General features: G+C 35.4%; 1 protein-coding gene across 1 annotated transcript; it reads right to left on the reverse strand.

Annotated features, from left to right (window-relative positions):
- Nucleotides 1–1854: 1854 nt before the first annotated feature.
- Nucleotides 1855–22004, reverse strand: LOC128995028 (zinc finger protein 277-like). Its single transcript, XM_054419897.1, has 8 exons — nucleotides 21677–22004; nucleotides 14972–15149; nucleotides 14004–14206; nucleotides 13358–13514; nucleotides 12231–12431; nucleotides 9788–9939; nucleotides 6504–6593; nucleotides 1855–3538 (listed from the first exon to the last, which is right to left on the reverse strand). Exons 1-8 carry the CDS (start codon nucleotides 21874–21876, stop codon nucleotides 3469–3471), a joined length of 1251 nt encoding a protein of 416 aa, XP_054275872.1. The 5' UTR covers nucleotides 21877–22004; the 3' UTR covers nucleotides 1855–3468.
- Between the last annotated feature and the right edge of the window lie 346 nt (nucleotides 22005–22350).

The raw sequence follows: 22350 nt of genomic DNA on the forward strand, positions 1-22350 counted from the left end.
GCCATTTTCAATTTTATAATCGGACCAACTTTTTTTTTATACTGTAATAGTTTTTGTGTACATTAACATTCTTACCAAGTATCATAATCATCGGGTGAAAAACTTCAAATATAAACAAATGACAGATATCTAGGTAAATATGCATTTTCTGATATAACTTCAAATAATAAACTTTTTTCTTCCTTTTAATATGAGGATTCATATCCCAAAGTCCTGAAACGTTTTTTATGGACACCTTGTATATATTTGAATTCCTTATTAAATTCTGAATCACTTGGTGCATTGCAAGTCCCATGCATCTATGATTTTTTTGCTTAAGTCATAGGACTTTGAAATTTTGTTATGAAAAAGGTTCATTTTGAGAAAAACAGAAAAACTATTCTGAAAATTACAAATATGCATTAAACAGTTTTTTCGTATTTAAGGAACGATTTTGGTATCAATAGAAAGCTTATAATGTCCTCTTTGGAGGCAATACTAATTTTTGTCTTAACTCACGGTAGTTTTTTATTTAAATAATTGTTTTATTGAAGCATGTTGTAAAAATCACATTTCAGAAAAGGGACCTCTTGTCAGCCCTATTTTATTTCTCCATAAGATAAAAAAAGGTACCTCTTGTCGGGACCGCAACATTTATGAGATATTTTGTTCTTCGTAAACTGAACTATGTTGTAGTTCTCTAAATTTCCAAAAGAATGCAGGACATTTCATTTTTTGGACTAAAGTCGGTTTATAAAGTGAATATTAGAAATGGGACCTCTTGTTATGGCGAAATAACATTGAGCGACAAGATGTACTTTTCTCAGACCATGCAGAGGCTAAACAAATTATTTATTTTGACCTTTTACATCTTCAATTCCATATTTTAACCGATACTGTCCTTGTCTATGTTAAATGAGGTATAACAATCGTTAAAAACCAGAGTTTTTATATTTTCTAACTTATATCGGCCGTACTGAAAATTTGACATCCCCTTTTTAGAAATCATATTTATTAACAAATACTTGTTTAGACAATTAATTATGTTGCTATGACATTTTAAGAAATAACCAATAGAATAACAATTAAAGTAAATTAATAAATAATCTTAATTTTTAACTAAAATGATTTCAAAAAGGGTGCTCAGTTATTCATTACAGTATGTGTTCTGATATATACACATATAAATATTATGTAGGTACAGTATGAATGTTTATGAATTTCAACGGATGGTGTTTTTAGCCTCTGGGGACATTGGTCCTGGGTACAGGCACAGATCATAGAATAAATATATAGAGTCACCACTCCTATACCTACAGCCCTACAGCTATACCAGTAGTGAAGCCGATTTCCGCCATCTTGGTAAGAGAGTACTTGGGCTTCGGTACTTGGAAAACACGGCGTCATTACCACTGTGTTATTCTATGCTACTTTATGAATTAGATGAAGCTACCGCTCCAAGAATACATATAGAACTATCCCCCTTCGATATTGACCTAGGACTCTGCCCCGCGGGCTTTCAAAGTTCTGAGGTGAGAGTTTTAAAAGTAAATATTGATTGGTGGTTTCCATGGTAACAATATAATGGTTTAAATGTAAATTCAGACCGGGCCGGCCGCCATCTTGGTGCGAGAAGCCTGCTTCACCCCAGACGGCAAGTGCTGCCTCTATATTTATTCTATGCTCTGTGGGTACAGGTCTTACTATGAGACCCATGGTAATAGCTTATGCCTTATATTCTCTAATTAGGGAAAATTCTTTAATTAGTAATGGTTAATTTCCTTAGAGATATATTACTTATAATAACCATTTATAATAATGGAATATAATCAACATTATGCAAAATTTGGGATATAGAGAGGGAAAGAAAACGACTCAATAACAATAAATATATTTGATTCAGTAATTAACAAGCCACTTGGCCTCCAAGCATAATGGTACTCCAGATCTAAAAAAATATCATATGGAACTAATGATCACAATATAGGTAGTTCAAAAATTTGTATTTAATCATACACCCAGGGCCGTCCCTAAGGTTTGCGGCGCCCGGAGCAAATGTGGTCGTGGCGCCCCCCCCCCCCCCAGTAGTAGTCGCATTCGCATGTTTTTATACTATGTTAATTAGGGGTGCACGGGATTGAACTTTTAATTCGGGACGGGACGGGATTTTTTCATGTGCATAAAAAGTCTTGAGTATTGCAGTTAGGTACCAAAAAAGACAAACGAAATCAATTTTACAATTTGTGGCACTGATCAAAAGCAAAAAAGGGTAAAAATTTACAGGTATAGAAACTTGTGACTCGCGGTCGAAATGTCTCGCCGTCACAGCGTTATCATCGGTATGACTCGCGGTCACAGCGTGATCGTCGGTATGACTCGCGGTCATGGCGAAATCGGCGGTATGACTCGCGGTTACGGCGCGAATGTCTGTTTGACTCCGCGGTCACAATGCAATCGTTGGTATGACTCCGTGGTCTCAGCGCGATCGTCCAAATGACTTGCGGTCACGGTGCGATCGTTGTAATGACTTTGGCTCCTGCGTTTGTGGAATTACCGTGAACATCTCTCGCGATAGCAGCGTCATTTTCACTCGCGAAGCGTCAAAATTGACGATGATCGGATCAAATCCCGTCCCGAAAATCGGGAATATTTTTTCCCGAAAATTCCCTGAAATTTCGGGACCTGTGCGTTGATACCTATGGCCGCTGCGCGGCGCCCCCTTAGCCAAGGCGCCCCCTCAGCCGCGGCGCCCGAGGCAACTTGCCCCGGTTGCCCCCCCCTTCGGACGGCCCTGCATACACCAAAAATCTGTACACAATCATCTCCTTGGACACATTTTTTTTACATTAATAAGTTTTTCTTACGATCTTTTGCCAATACAATGGTGTCAAATATTCGAGATTCATTCGTCCAAAATTCTGTGTTAACTTAAATCTCTCTCTGCAAATGATTGATTACGGAACCATGAAAACACAAACTATTTCCGTGTGATATAAGTGTACTGTACAATGTGTTGGAGTGGCCCCTTTTTCCCTTAAAGAAAGTTTGATGATAACAATTTCAAAGTAAATACTCTGTCTTTTAATTACAAAATGACTCCTTCAGTTTTTAAATACCGAGAAAAAAATGTATTAATAAAAATAAATACATCTGCCTTAAAAAAAGGTTGCCAATGACACAGAAAAAAATGCACACATAAAATATTGAAGGATTAATTTAACTGATGAAGGCAAGAATTATTATCATAGGAATATGATATATAAATATATAAATTGATTTTTATATTTGCATCATTGAAACTTATTGAAGATGTTTTACTGATTCTTTTTCAAGCAGAATGTGTTTTTAATTTAGGCTAAGCACAACAAGCATTTGAACAGATTATGTTACGCTTACAACTTCTCTCTGAACAAATTGCTGGTAATCTTTTCATACCCTTTTCCATCAAAGAGGAATACACAAAATATTGGAGAAACATGTTGATTTCAATCATAAATCACAAAGCAATTTCTGAAACTGTTCTATTAATTCCTTGTTTTCTGTCAGATGTTTTGAGACTCTGAAAAGAGAAAAACATGCGTTATTAATTTTTTAATGACTGTTGATAGGAAAAAATCAATTAAAGCTAAACCATGAAACATCTAAATTGTAAAACTCTTGCGGTCGCACAGAAATGATGAACATCTGTGGTGGTAATGAAATTGTGAACACCTTCTGTATAGGAGAGATTGTGAACAGCTCCTTTGGTCATGTTTGTCAGATTTTAACATAAACATTTTAGACAACAACAATGTAACTAGGGAATTTACTAATTTATTAAGAAACCATGGTTTTAGATACATGGTTGATTTTCCCACTAGGATATGTGACACTACTGCAACTGCAATTGACAACATAATTACTAACATCCCTCAGAATAAATTAAAGGTGTATGGGCTGATAACCGCTCTCTCTGATCACGATGCACAAGTTCTTGAAGTTTATTGGCCAGGGGCTGATGTAACAAAAAATAGTTATATAACACATTTCAAAAGAAAATACAATGATAAACAAAAATTCCTTAGTATGCTATCAACAGAAAGTTGGGATAATGTGTATAATGCTACAGTTGAATCCAAATTTAACACTTTTTTTGACATTTTCTTTTATTATTTTGATAGTTGTTTTCCCAAAACAAAATGTAGAGTATATAATAAGACTAATAAATGGTTTACATCTGATCTGTTTAAGGCTAAAGAGGAACTGATTAGTTTGACCAATCAACTTAGACAAGATAAATCTGATGTTAAATTAAAAAGTTTAATAAAGGAAAGAAAAAAAGATTTCACTGATCAGGTTATTAAGACTAAGAAAGATTTTTATAGTAATCTTATTTGCAATTCAAGCAATATCTGTAAAGCAACTTGGAATATTATTGGCAATGAAACTAAAATGAAAGAGAAAACAAAGTATGATAATATCAAGTTAAGACATGACGGATTGTTATTTGATAAACCTGAATATGTTGCCTCTATATTTAATGAATATTATACCACCTTGGTGGAATCTCAAATAGTACCTAATGCAAATCTATTGTCATCTGCAAATGGCTTACAACAAACCAAAAAAGTTAACAGCAAACTTGGTATTTTTGAAGCTATTACTGAAGAGGACTTTGAGAGTGTACTAAGATCATTTGACAATAAATATTCTGCTGGATATGACGACATACCTATGCCTATCATAAAACTTGCCTCTGTTTTTCTAAAGAAACCATTAACACATGTAATTAACTCGTCTTTCATTTCTGGCATTTTTCCTATTAAACTAAAAGTCTCAAAAATCACCCCACTTTGTAAATCAGGTGATGCACAAATTGCTTCTAACTACAGGCCACTATCTTTACTGTCATCCTTTTCCAAATTGTATGAGAGAGTCGTTGCACAGCAATTGACAAAATACTTGGAGTCTCACGAGATTATTTCCAATGAGCAACATGGCTTTAGACAAAACAAGTCAGTCATAAGTGCAAGCACAGATTTCATAGAATCAGTCATTGATTCTATAGATAAAGGCCGTAGGAATTTTCATCGACCTCAGCAAGGCATTTGATAGTGTTTGTCATACCAAATTATTAAGTATTCTTTCAAATTTTGGAATAAAAAATAAAGCTTATGATTGGATCAAATCTTATTTATGTAATCAAACTACTTTTGTTGAACTGAAATACGTAAACAAATATAATCAACTTATATCTTGCCGTTCCAGTAACAGTCCGTTGAAATATGGTGTACCACAAGGATCTATATTGGGACCTTTATTCTTTTTATGTTAAATCAATAGCTTAGCTAATTTCAGTGATCAAAGTAAAATCACTTTATATGCAGATGATGTAAATATAAAACTATCCGGATACCATGCAAATGATATAGAAATATCTTCTTTTATAAAACTTAATGCAATCCAACAACATTTAGCTGATTTAAACCTTTTATTAAATAAACAAAAAACTAAATATATTAATTTTTCCGCTTCAAATAGGAAAAGTGGGTCTGTGGTAAAGAATGTTTGTCTTAATGATTCCTTTATTGGTGAAGTTAAGGAAACAAAATTCCTTGGTTTAAGTGTTGATAGACTTCTTAGCTGGAACACTCATGTATCTCAAGTTTGTAAAAAAATGTCAACAGGTATTTTCATCCTTAGAAAATTATCACCATTTTGTGATATTAAAACCCTTAAAGCAGTTTATTTTGCTTTTGTGCACTCTCATGTCTCTTTTGGTTTGTCGGTTTATGGTAACACCTCTAATGAAAATTTAAACATGATACTTATATTACAAAAAAAAGCAATAAGAATAATAATGAAACTTAAGTGGTTTGAGTCAGCCAGAGAACATTTTTCAAATTTAGGAATAATGACAGTTTACAACCAATTAATCTATGATCTGATTCTGTGGATTAAAAAAAATCAAAATAGTCATTGTATGCTAGGTTTTAACCACAGATATGAAACTAGAAATAAAAATAATTTTTGTTTTAATAGACATAAGCTAACATTTTATGAGAAGAAGCCAACATATTCAGGCATCAAATTTTATAATTCATTACCAGAAAACATAAAATGTATAACTGATTTTGGATCCTTCAAAAAGAAATTGAAGTCATTTATTATTGTTAAACCTTTGTACAGTTTTAATGAATTTTTTTAAGCATATGTCGTCTGTAACAGTTAATTTAATTTCTTACAGTGATTATAATTTTAATTTATTATTGTATTATATATACTTGTACTTTCTAGTTTATAATAGTACTTGTTGACGCCATTCTGTACTCTATGTGTACATAATGAATAAAGAAAATTTTGATTTGATTTGATTTGATTTGTTAAAATAACGAGTGTCCCCTGCAGTGCGGTGAAATTTTAAATGTCTCCTGCAATCTCAGTAAAATCATTCATTTTTTATCACACAATCTTAACTGATACTTTAAGCGATGGAGAACCTGACTTAAGCATTAACATTTCATAGCTATAAGTAGAATACCTACAGCTTTTCTTTCAACTCCTCTTCTTCAGCATCTTTAGAATCTTCAATTTGACAAAGGAAGAGATCATTTTCATATGTCGGGAAATAGTATCTGAAAACATAAGATTATTGGCAACGTTAAAAAAAATTACTAAGGATGTTTTGAGCGCTAAGAGCTCATATCTTATGTGTTTAATTTTGTCCCTTATACAGAATTACAATAGCATAAAAGATAATGAATTCTATAATCCTACAAAAGAGAAGATATGCATATCTGTTTATTCAGAATGAATGCAAAAAATGCTGATCGAACTTAGCTAACATCGTACACAAAAATTGATCATGAACATTTAACATATGACCTACAAACTCCCTTGGGTTATTCCCAGTGGATGTTCAAAGGTTACTTTTATCACCTACTAGCAACACATCAAAATCAAATTCAAGGACAGTTCCAGGTGCCACTCAAAATAAGCAAATCCTACTCGTTTGTACCTGATAGTATATTGAAAACATTTAGACAGATTTTGTGATCATTTCTAGCGATCACAGCCACATTCCTGATCATAACTTCCGATCGGAACAAAATTCTTAATGATTTCCTATCATTGTGACAACAGCTATGATAAATTCTTGCGCTTGCGGCAAGGTCCCTGGTTTCGATATAGCTCCCCGTGATTGTGATTTTCAACTATAAAACTCATATTATACAATTCACAAATATTTCCTAGTTATCAAAATTTATGAATGCTACTATCCTGGTTTTCAGGTATGCTGCACACCCTGTTGTGTAATACCCTTCAAAATCAAGCAATGTGTTCAAAATTAGCACATTACAATGCTATTAAGCAATAATATCTGACATCACTATATAAATACCCCCACCGCAGCAAACCTGCCGTCTAAGCGAATTTCCATTTGGCCAAATTGATTTTCAATTGATCTATTTAAATAACATTAGGTTTAACGAATACCTAGGTTTACTGCTACAAGGAAACTAATAAAGTAGTGTGTTTTTAGTAAAATATTGATAGCTTACTATAAAATAAATAAACTTGCCAAGTTTGATCAAAATATATCCATAAACAAGCAAACTACAACATTTTACAATATTCTCCATAAGAATAACATGGGAATTTTAAATTTACAATTTTTTTAGTTTTCTCCGTAACCAATAATTGTACAAAAACACTTTGATATACTGAATTGTTTGTTTTTTTAAGCTCTTTAAGAAGGTTTAGAGAAAAATTGGGAAATTTTGTGTTTTGAGGGTAAAAAGTGAGAAAAACCAATTTTTACCCCATAAAACCCTGTTCCCATGGTCCGATCATGCTGGATCGCGAACTCATTCAAGTTTATCCCGCCTTACACCTTCAAACCAAATTTCATCAAAATCGGATAAAAATTACTCAAGTTATCGTGTTCACGGACACACATATATATATATAAATCTATATATATATATATATATATATATATATACATATATAAAAATTTGAACGAATGGTGTTTTTGGCCTCTGGGGACATTAAAATGAAAAAGTAAATCGGTCCCGGGCCTAAGTCTTACCATTGAGACCTACGGTAATAGCTACTTCCCTATAGGGAAATTCGCTAAAAGGTTGTTACTTGTTTCTGATGTGTCTATGGAATCATAACCACTCAGCATAAATAATATGTGCTACACAGACCGTATTAAGTCCTAAGAAAGCGTATTGAAAAAGAGAGTGTACATTGTATATCAACCCAATTTAATAGCTGGGCAGCTAATTGGGTTAGTGCTCACCTAACAATTAAAGTTGCTAGTTCGATCCTGATAAAAGTCAAGACTTTTTTTGATGGTTCGAAACTGGACTAAGCTGTCCTTGATCATTGGGCTTTTAGTAAATACTTTAATAATTCTCACTGAAATGTTGATCATACGAAGGTAGGTATTTTAAGCCAAGTATGAATGGAGATGAGTGGCACAATCTTGAAGTCTTGTAATTGACTAAGGCCGACATGTTCCTTAGACAGGACTGTTAATTAATAGCCCATACAACAAATGGCAACTAAGGGATCTACAGCTTATAGTGGAATCTGAACTACATTTTTGCCTTGTAATTGAAATGCCCCTTGAAATGGCCCTAGAGCTAATGAAACAGCTGATCATAGTCAGTAAAAAATAACTACAGTAGACCCCCTCTTAACCGACCATAATGGGACCGGATAACTCAAAAGGTTGGTTAAAAAGGGCAATCTCTAAAAACAACATAATGAAGAGCTATTCATTTGGAATTATATAATCATTATTTTGAAGTGGTACTTGCATTATTTATAAAATAAACTACACCTATCTCCTTTTGAATATATGTAGAAAAGTCACAAATTAACACAAAACACGGTTAAGTCAAATACTTTCAGTGGAATAAATTATAGTTGTAGGCAAGAGTCAATAAAAATTCTTATTTTAATAACTTTGGTACTGTAATATTAATTTACTAGGTGAAACCCGTTGAAATCAACAGTTACTTTCAAGGCCTAGGCTAATTTATCTTATTTCGATAGAGTGAAATTATATGTACAAATTTCGAGCATTTAGCATTGTTTAATGAGTTGAGCAATAAGTGTAAAAACAATAATGACTATTGGTATTATTGTGTTAGATACAAAATATGGTTGATCATTCAATGAATAAAATATTTCTCAAACCGTAAGTCATCGGTGTTATTATAACATTAACCGGTTTCTCTTCTTTTAAAAGAGCCTTTAAATAGTTTTAAAATCATATTGGTGCATCTTTTGTGGTAAACACTTCCGCGATCTATCAGTGTAATGCAGCCTTTCACTGGAGGTTCGAGTCACAAAAACAATCTTGACCTTGGAGTCGTTAACCCCTTCCTACAAGTTTCGCTGTTTGTGTCTAGTGATAAGATAATCAGTGATCAAAATTGTAACACACTTTACAATATGCACATCTTATTAACTCTTATTGACTCTTCCTGTGGAGGTAAGCGGGAAATGCAGAGATTCCTAGAAAGCGGCAGTTAAACCAAACTGCTGTAAAAGCAAGATCGGTTAAAACAAACTGTAATATTTTACGATCAAGGGTGGATAATCCAATAATCAGTTAATGTGACACTGTCGGTTAAGAGGGGGTCTACTGTACACAAGGCATCTCATGTCATTCTACACATCCTTCACTCATATTTGGGTAAAAAGCACGTAGGAGGTGTCCCCATCTCAATTGGTGGTATAGTACAATTGATTTATCCGTAAAAATAATAGTTACATAACATAACATGAAATACTACTATCTGCAACTCACTCAGGCTGATCCCATAGCAGACAATGAGGCAAAGTAAGATGGCCAGCCTGAGTCATGTGACTCAACAGTGACTCGGATGACTCAAACTTCTCATCACATATGATACAAGCTAGTCTGTGCACCTGTCGACGGATATAGTTCACTAACTTCACCTGAAACCATTATTCTATGATAAAATTTAAAAAAGAGGAACCTCATCATAGACTTACCGGCACTGCTTTGGATACTGAAGTATACATTACAACTTACAACTATTGCTAATTAGATGCCACATTCCATCTATATTGACTATACATATCTATATGCAGGGTGTCTACTACATTCTGGATCAAAAATTCATGGACAATTCCCGTACATTTAAGGACACTTTGTCGTAACCGTTGTCGCACCGATTACCGAATATATTTTCCTGATTTATCAAACTGTATTAATATTGTTCTTCACTGTTACAACTACAGTAGTTGTACCAGAGAGAAAAGTAAGTAATAATAGACAAGAGTTAAATTTCAAAATAGAAATTTATTGAAATGAGCAAAAATTTAAATTGGGTAAAGCTTTAGTGTAAAAGAGAAACCCAATCATCGTCTACCGCAATAGCGACAAAATCCTGAACATCTCGATCGGTCATGGAAACATTATCATATCATATCCGATCTATGTGGATTAGTTAGGCATGATTCGCCCTAGCACATTGTTAAGTTCTCGACTACTTTTGAAACAAATCTTTAATACATATATTGTACCTTGGTTCTCAATACAAAATCGGTATGGTAAGTGGCTACCAGTGAGCACAGAGAAAGATTATTGTCTTTTCATTTGCAAAGTTATTGGGATCAATTACATTTTTTAGTATATTCTACAGCTATTTCAAAGAATAAAAATACCCAGGCCTAGACCTAATTATTTAGGGGGGGCTATATCAACTGAGTAACTAACAATGAGGTTATAATAGCAGCAAAGTCACCATCATCATTCTAGTTCATAAGATTTAGATTGCTTAAAGCATATAACACAATAAATAAATATGGGAAACAAAAACATTGAAACCTGAACAGCCAACAATATAAGACAAAGATACAGAAAATGCAATGGTTACAATTAATGCAAACAACAATGCTTGTGGTTTTGTCAATTGAAAGTAATATCCATAAAAAAATGTTTTAACTTACAAAATAATACTGTAGAAACCATAAACAGTTTTATGACAGTAGGCAATGGCCAGGGGCAAATTGAATGTTCAAGAAGATAAAAGTACAAGTAAGAAGTGAAATTTAACAGCCATTATAATAAAACTATTATTTCCATGATTAAATAGGTTTGGGATCTCATAATAATTACCTAAGTAATAAATAATGGAAGTTGTAAAGGAATAAAAGTGATAAAACTTTTATGACCTAAGCTACTTTCACAATGGTTCTTGGAAGTACTTGACTTGACACTTGGTTGTGGTGATAAAATGTTAATGGGTTTGAGCTTCTAATAGTTTTTTACTACACAATTATCCTAGTAATAAATTTATGAAAATGTCAACTAAACAAACATCTGATAAACCTTAAATGTGCTCCTGACCAACTAGCGATTGATAAAATTTTGCCCATTAAAAATTTGTAAATATAATACAAATTATAACTTTGACTATGTCCTTAAAAAAATTTAAGGACATAGTCTGGCATTTAAGGACAATTCCGTACATTTCATGGCCAGTAAAAAATTAAGCTATTTTATCTTGACGCTCTACAACCTGAAGATGTGCCCCAGCGGCATGAAACAGCTGTAGTTATCACTTACTACACAAGGATCGTTCGACGCAAAAGGTAACCTAAACCATTTTATAAAAAATTAAGTACAATTCCCGGTTTTCCCGGATGGTAGACACCCTGTATATGACTATACAGTGTATATAGATGAGTAGCCTCCTTCCTAAATTTGGTCCTAAAGTTCCGCTGAACACTAACAACAGCATTAATATGAGCAAACTCTAAAACACTTAAAATGTCTTGTCTTGTTTTGTAGTAGCCATTTTGTTGACAGGCTTTGTAGTACTCAACTAAGCAACTGAGAAAAAACATAACCTTTTCAAAACAAACTTATAAACTCAATCTTTCTATGGAAAAAGACGTACCAGCATTTTAGTTATGTACCATTAATTTTAAATAACCCTGTATTGCAGGTACCATTTGCAATCATCAACACGATGTCAAGATTTATTCTGTAGTAACTTCTCCGGAAATTTGGCAACCCGGATTCAGATGTGGACTCTGCCAACTAATTTGGATTAACCGGACTTATAATTAACTTCAAATCAAATCAAATCCACATGATTAAGCAAAAAAACTTACTAACCGTATTCCATTTTCTTATTCTATACCAAAGCCACAAACAGTTTACAATTTACCAGCTGGTCGTTCTTTTTAGTTTAAGAACCATGAACGTTTCACAACACCTGTTGATAGAAGTCGAGCCCATTAGTGAGTTGTTCGTAGTTGAAGCCATGTGAGAGCATGTGGGTGTTGACATCGTCCCAGCTGTTGTCAGAGTGATGACATAACAGACACACGATGGCGTCTCCTGTGTCTTCTGTCCAGTCCGACCACTCTGCGTCCTCATTGCTCGACAAATCACGAGCCTCAACTCCCTGGTGTTCCTGAAAAAAAAAAACATTGCAAGTAGCAGTTTTAACCAACACCACAAGTAGACTTTCCATCCCAACACTTTCCAAGCTTGTTTTTCGTAACCATGTACAGTGACACTGCGCGCTAGTGTCGACAAAATTTTGTTTCACCCATTTTAGGGTTAATTTCTTGATTTGGGCTTTGCTGTTTGGTTATATGACTAAGGGACGAGTTATTGTTTATGATTAGATTGTATTATTTGGTTAATCGAGGTCTCAAATTACTGAAATAGCAAGGATCAAATTGTAAACAAAACACGTCCTCCACAGTACACTGTACAGAACTAACAATAAAATGTATCTTCGGCTGTTCCATAAGGATGAGAAAAAGTTCTTAAGTATGTGTTTGGTAGCACCTTATTTCTGAACTGTTTGGACCTCACAGTAGACCTAATCAAAAATATCAGTAGCATTGCTAACACTGTGGAGGAGATTCTACAAATTCAAAGACTTCGCAACTGCAAACCACTTTTTTATGTGACAGAAATTAACAATATTACCCTCCATGCAATAAACCTGCTGAGTAAGAGAATTTCTATTCACCTGATCGGATTTTCAAATAAAGTATCCATAAGGCACTCGCCAAGGCCTTATGATCGATTAAATTGTGTACCTTGAATTTCCTACTAGTATCATTAACACTATCTTTAAACGCAATTGTTGAGTAAACTACAAACATTTTATTTCTGCATTTTTAAAGAACTGTGTTTAGTATAGATGGGTTATATGTTATAACTGGGAAAATTCTTTGGATTTCAGAAAGAAATAGTTGATCAAAATGTGTATATTATGAATTATAATAGTGTACACTTTCGTATTGTTTCTAATACAAGTCAAGCCTCCTACCTCACTAACTTATAAACTAGGTCTACAGCAAAATCAGTAAGATAATTTATTACCTTCCATGTTTTCCCAGCTTCTAAATAATTCACAATGTAAAACCTGTCATATTCTTTGTTTTCAGGATTGATACGTTTGTGCCAGCTCTTTTTTCTCATGTGTTCTTTTAAGACGTTCCTATCCTTAAAAACTTTTTCACAATAGAAACACTGAAGCCTAAAAAAAGAGAAGATTAAGATATTCAAACAGTCCATTCCAGAAACAATGTTACAAACATAATAAAATTCCCTAGGGATGTTATTGATAAGTTTATGACTACTTATACCTAAGTTATATTGGCCTATTTATATGCTGTTTAAACCTAATCATCGGAGGTAGTACAAGGGGAATGAAAGCAAACAATCCAAATTCCTTCAAAACAGAGCTTAAATGACTTGTCAAAGTGACAACAAATGACAGCTAGGGTGAAAGTCTTATTGAAGAGACGTTATATTACTTTAGACAGCTCGGCCATTAATCAGACCTTTCCAACAACACTTGTTGGCAAAAACCCCAAACGTAGTAAACATGACACCCAGGTTTCACCACAACGTATAGTTTTCAGCCATTTCCGCTAAGTTATTCTCCATTAATGGCTGATATCAGCATTTGAGGCTCAATGAGTAAAGTGCAAATGTAACAAATACCAAGGTTTGACAAACATACCTTTCAATTTTCTCATGCAGTTTGTTTATAAGCTCGTCTATAAACACCAGGTTATGTGGATGGCCAAGTTGGAGGTTATGTTGAGAAGCCAGGTGGTCTAAATAAAGAGCCCTTGTACCACATATGTGGCTGGTGCAAAAAAGACAGCCCCTCGAGAAATTGTTGTCTTCCCTTTCCACCTTTTGTTGCTCTAACGCCCATTCCTGCAAGATTAAAATTGTATAATGTGTGTCAAGATAGCACTAAATCCAATTAAAGGAGCAAACTCACATAGATACAACTGACCTGTCACTGATGTAGTCATTGACAATAGGTAGTACTGGTCTCCAACAAATCAGCCATGAGCATCACAAACTCCCATTCAACAAGGCCGTCAGATTAAAAACACAAAACCTTAAAATGAATTGATGGTCTTCAGCAGGACACACCTAATGATGGCTCAAAATCTGAGGCTTAACTAGTTGCTTGGGCGTAATTCTATGACCGGTTTGAGAAGCAAAGAGAGATAGGTATTTACGCCATTTTAATATTTAATTGATACTCCGGAGGCAAAGACAACATCATGAACCATCATGATTATTAACTGCAACGTTCAATTGATTATAAGACAGTGTATTAACCCAAAACAACTTCTCTTCATTTAGTGGATTAAACACCTATCATTGTAATAATACTTTAGGCCTCTGAATGCATATAAAGACATCTAAGACAGGGCTACCACCTTTGGTTTTTAGGAAAAAATCAGGACGGGTTCCTTTCCCCCAGGATTAACACAAACATAAACACAGGCAAAAGGGACCATAGTCGGGCCTTTTCCAATATAATAGGGACAGATGTTAACCCTGATTTAAGGGTTTACAACATTCTACTCCATCCAAATGGTCTTTTTATTCAATTCTGACTTTACAATAAAACTTAACACAAAAGCAATCATTTTGAAAAAGCACCTACGGTACGCAAGTACTCACCAATCTTTGTTGTTGAAGACCTTCCCTTAGTTGTCTGTCCTCTGGTAAGACATCTGATAAGAGGAAATATTTTTCATTGGGGAAAATTTTACCTTCTTTCTCAACATCAACAAAGACTGTAGAGCAAAATTCTTTTAATGGGTTGTCTTTCATTCTCATTCTCCAATAGCTAACATATCTAGAACCAAGTGGCAAGCATAAGTAATGTATTCAACAATCTAACAGTGTATAAAAAAATGTCTCTCATATGAATATTGAGGAATGAGAGCCCCATTAAAAAAGCCTTAGGCCTAAGTTATGTATGCAAAGAACCACAATATACCATCAATTTACTCTCAGTATAAAAAAATTGTGTCACTTATTTAAGGCTTGTTAACATATTTGCGATATATCAAGTTTCCAATTATCTAAACCTGGTTTCTTATGTAACATTTTTTACTGTGGACAGAAATTGTGCCAACTTAGTCAAACCTCCTTTAATGAGTAAAAGAATTTAGGTTATTGATGTCATTTGGTATTTTATCAAACGCAAAGGATACGCGTCCAGTAACCGAACGTTGATTAGGTGTCCGGCAGTGACGTCACCGGGTTGTGGGGGCCCAGAACACCAGTAACACAACAATACGGTGGAATGCGGTCAGTGTTCGTGGTGTAGTGGATAGAGTACTCGGCTGATCTTCAAGAGGTACTTAGATCGAATTCCATCATCATCGGTGTCACTAACTTTTTGCCAAAGATTTTGCTTAGAATGCCATTTCGGTACTTTCCTGTTAAGGGGAACATTCATTATTATTAATGATTTTTTTCTTCGATATAGGCCTATCAATATTTTTGTTTTCCTTTACGATCATATTCCATCCGTCTTAATAAGTTTATCTTCAAACGCATTTTAATAACAGACAAACAGACATAGCAAATAAGTCTAAGTTATACTTGGTTCAATAACCGATTTATTGAGTTATAGCTCGCATTAGAGAATAGGATTAAGAACTAGGTAATCTTGTTTGGGATAAAATAATAGCCTATATATTGGATAAGAAATTAATCTATTATAAACTAACCGGTACTTTCCTGTTAAGGGGAACATTCATTATTGATGACTTCTTTTCGATATACCGTATCGACATTTTAGTTTTCCTTTACGATCCATATTCCATCTGTTTTAATATCTTCAAACGCATTTAAATTACAGACAGACAGACAAACAGACATAGTAAATATTTTTAAGTAGTTAAATAGGTACTTGGTCGAGCTCCTTATCAAGTTTGGAACCACGGGTGACTTCTGTCGAAAATAAAGTGGATTCCATATCCCAGAACCTGGCTAGAGCCTCCACAACGGTAGATACACATGGCGAACGATTAGCCAAGCTTGAAAGCCACTCCTCTTCTGATTCCTGTCTTGCCTCCACCATTGAAGAAATTAATGAAAGAAATCTCCGGGCCAAAAATGTAATGGTCTTTGGGTTGCGTGAGAGCACAAAGAGTACGGCCGAGGACAGAATGATGGATGATAAGGAACACCTGAAAGTCATTTTCACGGCAATTGAACCAAGTTTAAATGTGAACTCCTTCAAGTTCTTTCGTGTTGGGAAGGGGTCAAGAGGCAAACCCCGTCCAATCAAAGTTATTGTTGGCTGTGAGGGTTCTGTTCGTGTGATCACCAAGGTTGCTACTAAGGATTTTCTAAAAGGGCTTGGAGATAATTTCTCCAAAACTTCTATTAGCCGCGACCGAACTAATAATGAGGTTGAGCATCTAAAAAAACTTAGAGCTGAGCTGTCCCGTCGAACTGAGTCTGGTGAAGAAAATCTCACCATTAAATATAGTAATGGAATCCCAAAAATTGTCCAGTCAAAAAACGACTAAGCACCAACGGCATTGAACACTTTTCCTTCTTGTATGAAAATGTTAATGGGATTCGTTCCAAACTCTCGTCTTTGCATGCCCTTGTCCCTATCTCCATGCATAAAATTATTATATTTACCGAAACAAACTTGAATCCCACTATTACTTCTTCAGAGCTTGGCTTTGATGGATACGTTGTCTACCGAAAGGATCGTTCGCCCCAAACTAGTAGCAAGCAGGATGGTGGGGGTGTTTTGATTGCCGTCCACAAGACTATTTTTTCATCCGAAATCGTACAGCCCGATTTACCAGTGGAGGCACTATGTGTTCTTGTTAAACTTACAGCCAGCTGCAAGATAGTTGTCTGTGCTGCCTATATCCCTCCTCAAGCTCAAACAAGACTCTACTCTCTGTTTGCTGAGTCACTAGTGGAAGTATTGTCAGTCTACCACAACTATGACCACATACTGATTGCTGGTGACTTCAATCAACCAGGCTTCAACTGGATTCACCCCGAACTGTCAACTGCTACTCCACCGGTCAATATCATTTTGGACTTGGCTGCACATCTTGGTGTCAATCAGATCAGTGATGTGGTGAATGATAGAGGAGTTCAGCTGGACTTGATCTTTGGGTCATCCGACGTCTTTACCGTGTCACATGCTAATGACCCCCTCCTTGCCCAAGAACCCTGCCATCCTAGCTTGTGTGTTTCTGCAGATATTGAACCATCGATCGAGCGCCCAAAGCACCCTACTTTCATCAGGAACATTCGAAGATGTGACATTGAAAAGGTTAAAATTGACCTCCAGGACAGAGCCATTCAGCTCGACTATGATTGCAGCGATGTCAATCTTCAGTTTTCCACTTTTTGCAGTCAACTCAGCGAACTCATCAAATCTCACTCTCCTTGGAAGTCTGTCAGTCCCTCCGTCTTTCCAAAATGGTTCTCCAAAGAGCTTAGGGAACTTGTTATTCTGAAGAAGACGCTTCACAAGAAATATAAGATATCTCTCAACTTGATTGACTACCACAACTTTAGCGTCATTCGGGACCGATGCAGGGCTGTATCCAGGGATTGTCGTTTGAGCTACGTCAACCATGTTAATACTACCATTTCCACTAATGTCAAGATCTTCTGGAGTTTTGTGAAGAATCTCAATCGAACATCTTCCATGCCCTGCTCCCTTAAACATGGTCCAACTGAGGTTTCCCACCCACATGAGATGTGTGAACTGTTTGCCGAATATTTCTCGTCCGTATACTCTCATGCGTCCCTTGATGAGCTGCCAGTACCTTCATTTGATACTCCATTCACCATCTCAGATTGTGCTATCTCCCTAGAAGATATCAATAAGAAGCTTCTTCACTTGGACCCCACCAAGGGTAGTGGACCTGACAACATCACGCCTGGAGTACTCAAATTCTGCCACTCTGAGCTGGTGAATCAGCTCCATTTCCTATTTAACCTTAGTTTGTCTACAGGCACTTTTCCCTCCACACTGAAATATGGTTATGTGGTTCCAATCTTCAAATCCGGTGATCGTTGCGATGTTACAAATTACAGGCCCATAGTAATCCAGTCCGTCCTCAGTAAAATTTTTGAAGGGCTTATTTTAGACATCGTACAGCCTTTATTTAAACATATCATAATTGATGAGCAGCATGGCTTTACCTCTGGTCGCTCCACTGTGACGAATCTTTTATCTCTCCAGTGTCTGGTGTTGGAAGCCTTTGGTCGAAGAAATCAAGTTGATGCCATTTACATTGACTTTAGTAAAGCCTTTGACAAGATAAATCATAGTCATCTGCTTGCAAAGCTCCAAGGCTATGGGTTCACTGGAAGGATTCTACAATGGTTTAAGAGCTACCTTACCAATCGACGGCTTGCTGTACGCCTTGGTTCTGAAGTCTCTTCTTTCTTCGCTGCAAGTTCTGGTGTTCCTCAGGGGTCTCATCTTGGACCGTTCTTATTTTCCATCTTTATTAATGACATTAAGAAGGTCATCAAAGTCCCATTTCTTCTATTTGCGGATGACATTAAGCTACTCGTCGAAGTTGCATCACATCATGACTGCCAGTCCTTGCAGGACGCCCTCGATGACGTATTTGGCTGGTGCCTCTCCAATGACATGGCTGTGAATCCCACAAAAACCAAATTGATCACGTTCAGCAGGAAATTAAATACAGTGTTAGCTGACTACTCTCTTGATGGCAACCGGGTTGAGAGATGCAATACCATCAAGGATCTTGGTGTTCTAATTGACTCCTCATTCGAGTTTGGACCCCACATAAACCAAATCTGCACCAGGGCCTCTCATATGCTCGGTTTGGTATTCCGCTCTGCTAGACATGGTTTGAGCAACCATGCCTGTATTATCCTATACAAGTCTCTCATCCTGCAGCTTCTCGAGTATGCTTCCTTGGTTTGGTCACCATACCATCTTGGCCATATTTACCATCTTCAGTCGCTACAAAGACGCTTCATCAGGTTCCTGGGATGTCGTGCTGGACTTGACTTTCGTGACGTCCGGGTAGTTGAGCTCTCTAATATCTATGACATTCCGAGTCTTGAAAACAGAAGGCGAGTGGCTGATGTGACCTTTCTCTACAAACTGATAAATAACCAAGTCAACTGCCCCTTCTTGCTGGAAAGGATAAACTTCCATGTTCCTTCGAGAATCACGAGACATCAGCGTGTATTTGAACTGGACCATACTGGGACCAACTACGCCAGATCTAGTCCCATTCCCCGGATCATGCGCCTCGGGAATGTGATAAGCAGCTCTGTGGACCTTTTAACTGCCTCCTTGGGGGTGGTTCGGCGTTCTGCGGCTGACATCATCCTTGAGGGTACACCATAAAAGCATTGTTGTTGTTATTCCTTTGTTGTTGATTTTTCCCATGTTAATATTTGTGATCTATTTTGTTTGTATTCTTGTTATTGATATATTCATTGTTATGTTTTGTTATTGTTATATTTTTTATACATTGTTATATTTTTTTATGCATTGTTACTCCTCTCTGTTAATTATTATATCTTTATAATATTTTTTGTAACTACTTAATGTAAAATGGTGTTTGCCGTTGGTGTTTAATAAATAAATAAATAAATAAATAACCAAGTTATTGAGTTATAGAGAATAGGTTATTAGAGAATAGGTATTAGAGCATAGGAACTAGCCTAATCTTGTTCAGGCAAAAATAATTGCCTATAGCCTATATTGGATTAAGAAAAAATTCTGTTTGATAACAGAAAAGGCATATGGGGAATAGGCTATCAAACGGAATTTTTAAATGTTACAGCAAGTTTGGTTAGCTAAGTTAGTTTAGAACAGTTTCATTTCAATATATTTTCTTTTATTGGTTGTTGATAACGTACTGAACAATATTTACTCATCGTAGTTGTCGGCTGACAAGTTTCAATTTTTTTAGGCTGCACTTTACTTGACGTCCTACACTCATTCGAATGAAAATATCTATCGATTAATCGATTGCTTCATTCGATATATCGTTTGGTTAGTTAGGTAAGGTTAACCTAACCTTACTAACCAAACGATATATCGAATGAAACAATCGAATATATCGAATCGAAAAAACAATCGAATGAGTGTAGGACGTCAAGTAAAGTGCAGCCTTTTTTTATATTAATATATTGAATAAAAAGAAAGCACCGCCCATTCTTCTTAACTGTACATCTTTTGATAGAATTTGAGGCATTTATAATTTTATTTTATGAACAGAATTTAAACTTAATTAGATTTTTTCACTATCAGCAAGTTTGTTTGGTTATGACAGTAGCCTAACTGCCGGACACCTAATCCACGTCCGGTTACCGGACGCATATCCTCTGCCTTTATTAAATACAATATTATTATCCAACCGGGTACACTTCCATATCTGTTGGCACAAACAACCAAATTAAAATATCAGTCGATATATCGATTAACTTATTCGATATATCGTTTGGTTTGTTAGGCAAGGTTAACCTAACCTAACTAACCAAACGATATATCGAATTAAGTTAAACAATCAAATAATCAATATTAAGTTACTCATTTGGTTGTTTGGGCCAACAGATATGGAAGTGAACCCATCCAACCATATAAATATTGATATATTTATCATTATTCATCGGATAGGTACCTAATGGAACTGTAACTTACCAATATTTTGTTGCACTGGTACTGGTACTGTACTTTTGGCTTGAGTAGAATGGATTAGTTAAACTTAGATTAATTTTGGGGTAGGCCTAACTTAATTAACTTAGCCTATGACACTTCAATTCCATACTAACTTAGGTACCCTTTTGCAGTTCAGTCTACACTACAACTAATCTCAAATCTTAACCTAACTGACGATAAGTTAGGCCGGTATTTCACTCTAGATAGTTAGGCCTATTTCGACATAAGTGATTGTGTTTACATGGAAAGTATGGGTAGGCCTAATTTTCTACAGGAAAGAGGAGGATAACATTCACGTTGATAGCTTAGGCTACACTAAGTAGTCCACAACTAACCAAATGGATGATTAAGTTAGGCCTAAACAGGTCTGAATCCAAACAAAGATAGGCCCTACAAGAAACTAAGCTAAATATTTTGTTTTGGTTACCATAGGCCTATCCTCCAAGGAACTTTCTCTCCTCCAAGCTGGATTTCTACACATCCGAAGCATTGACTTATTTAACATTTATTGTCAATCATTAAATAAATTTAAACTCAGCAGTTCAGCAATGGCCGAAGGCCCAATGGCCTAAGTTAAGTTATCATGCCCAAGTATGAAGATTATTTTACAGGTCTCTCTCATAGCCTAAGGCTAATATTTAAAAATACTGATTATTTGTTTAGAACATGCCTACCTTTCTAAGTTAGCTACTAGAGGTACATCAGCAATGACTAATTTATGAGAATCGAATATGTGCTGTAGAAAGTCATCTTGCTGCAAAACAAGGTTAAATTTTCTCTCGCATAAAAGACAAGTACTGACAGAGGATGAGTTTTCAGTTGAAATATCTTTCACATCCTTCCTTGGCGAAGGAAAACTTAGAGGTCCAAACATTGGTGATTTAGAAGAAAAATCACAAGTTTCTAGTTGCCAAAAATAGTGTTCCTTTTCTTGGTTCGTTGGGACTTATCGTTTATCGAATTATTATGTTATGACTTTTTCTATTAAATTTTAGGTTATGATCATATGATGATGGCTGGGCTCTTCGCTCCAGTGTTGCCACTAGCTATGAGTGAAAAGTCCCTAGATCAAGGAAAGTTTGTCACTAGAAATCCCTGGATGTCCTAAGATGTCCCTAACTATGTCCCTAGACTTAAAATTATGGCAATTAACTTAAATAAAGAAAAAACAAGTTTTCAGCATCGTTTTGAAGGAATAACAAACGTTTTAGACAATTTATACTTTGATATCTGATCCCAACGGATTAGTGGACAATAAAAGTATCGATTCAATCAATAACCAAACATAAACAAACCATAGCCCAAACTCAATAGGGATTTGATTTGGATATCAAAGTTCAAAACATTT

This window comes from Macrosteles quadrilineatus, unplaced genomic scaffold, assembly GCF_028750875.1.
Source record: "Macrosteles quadrilineatus isolate MER2022 unplaced genomic scaffold, UCM_ALF_1.0 Scaffold_5__1_contigs__length_97177068, whole genome shotgun sequence".
NCBI classification, from domain to species: domain Eukaryota; kingdom Metazoa; phylum Arthropoda; class Insecta; order Hemiptera; family Cicadellidae; genus Macrosteles; species Macrosteles quadrilineatus.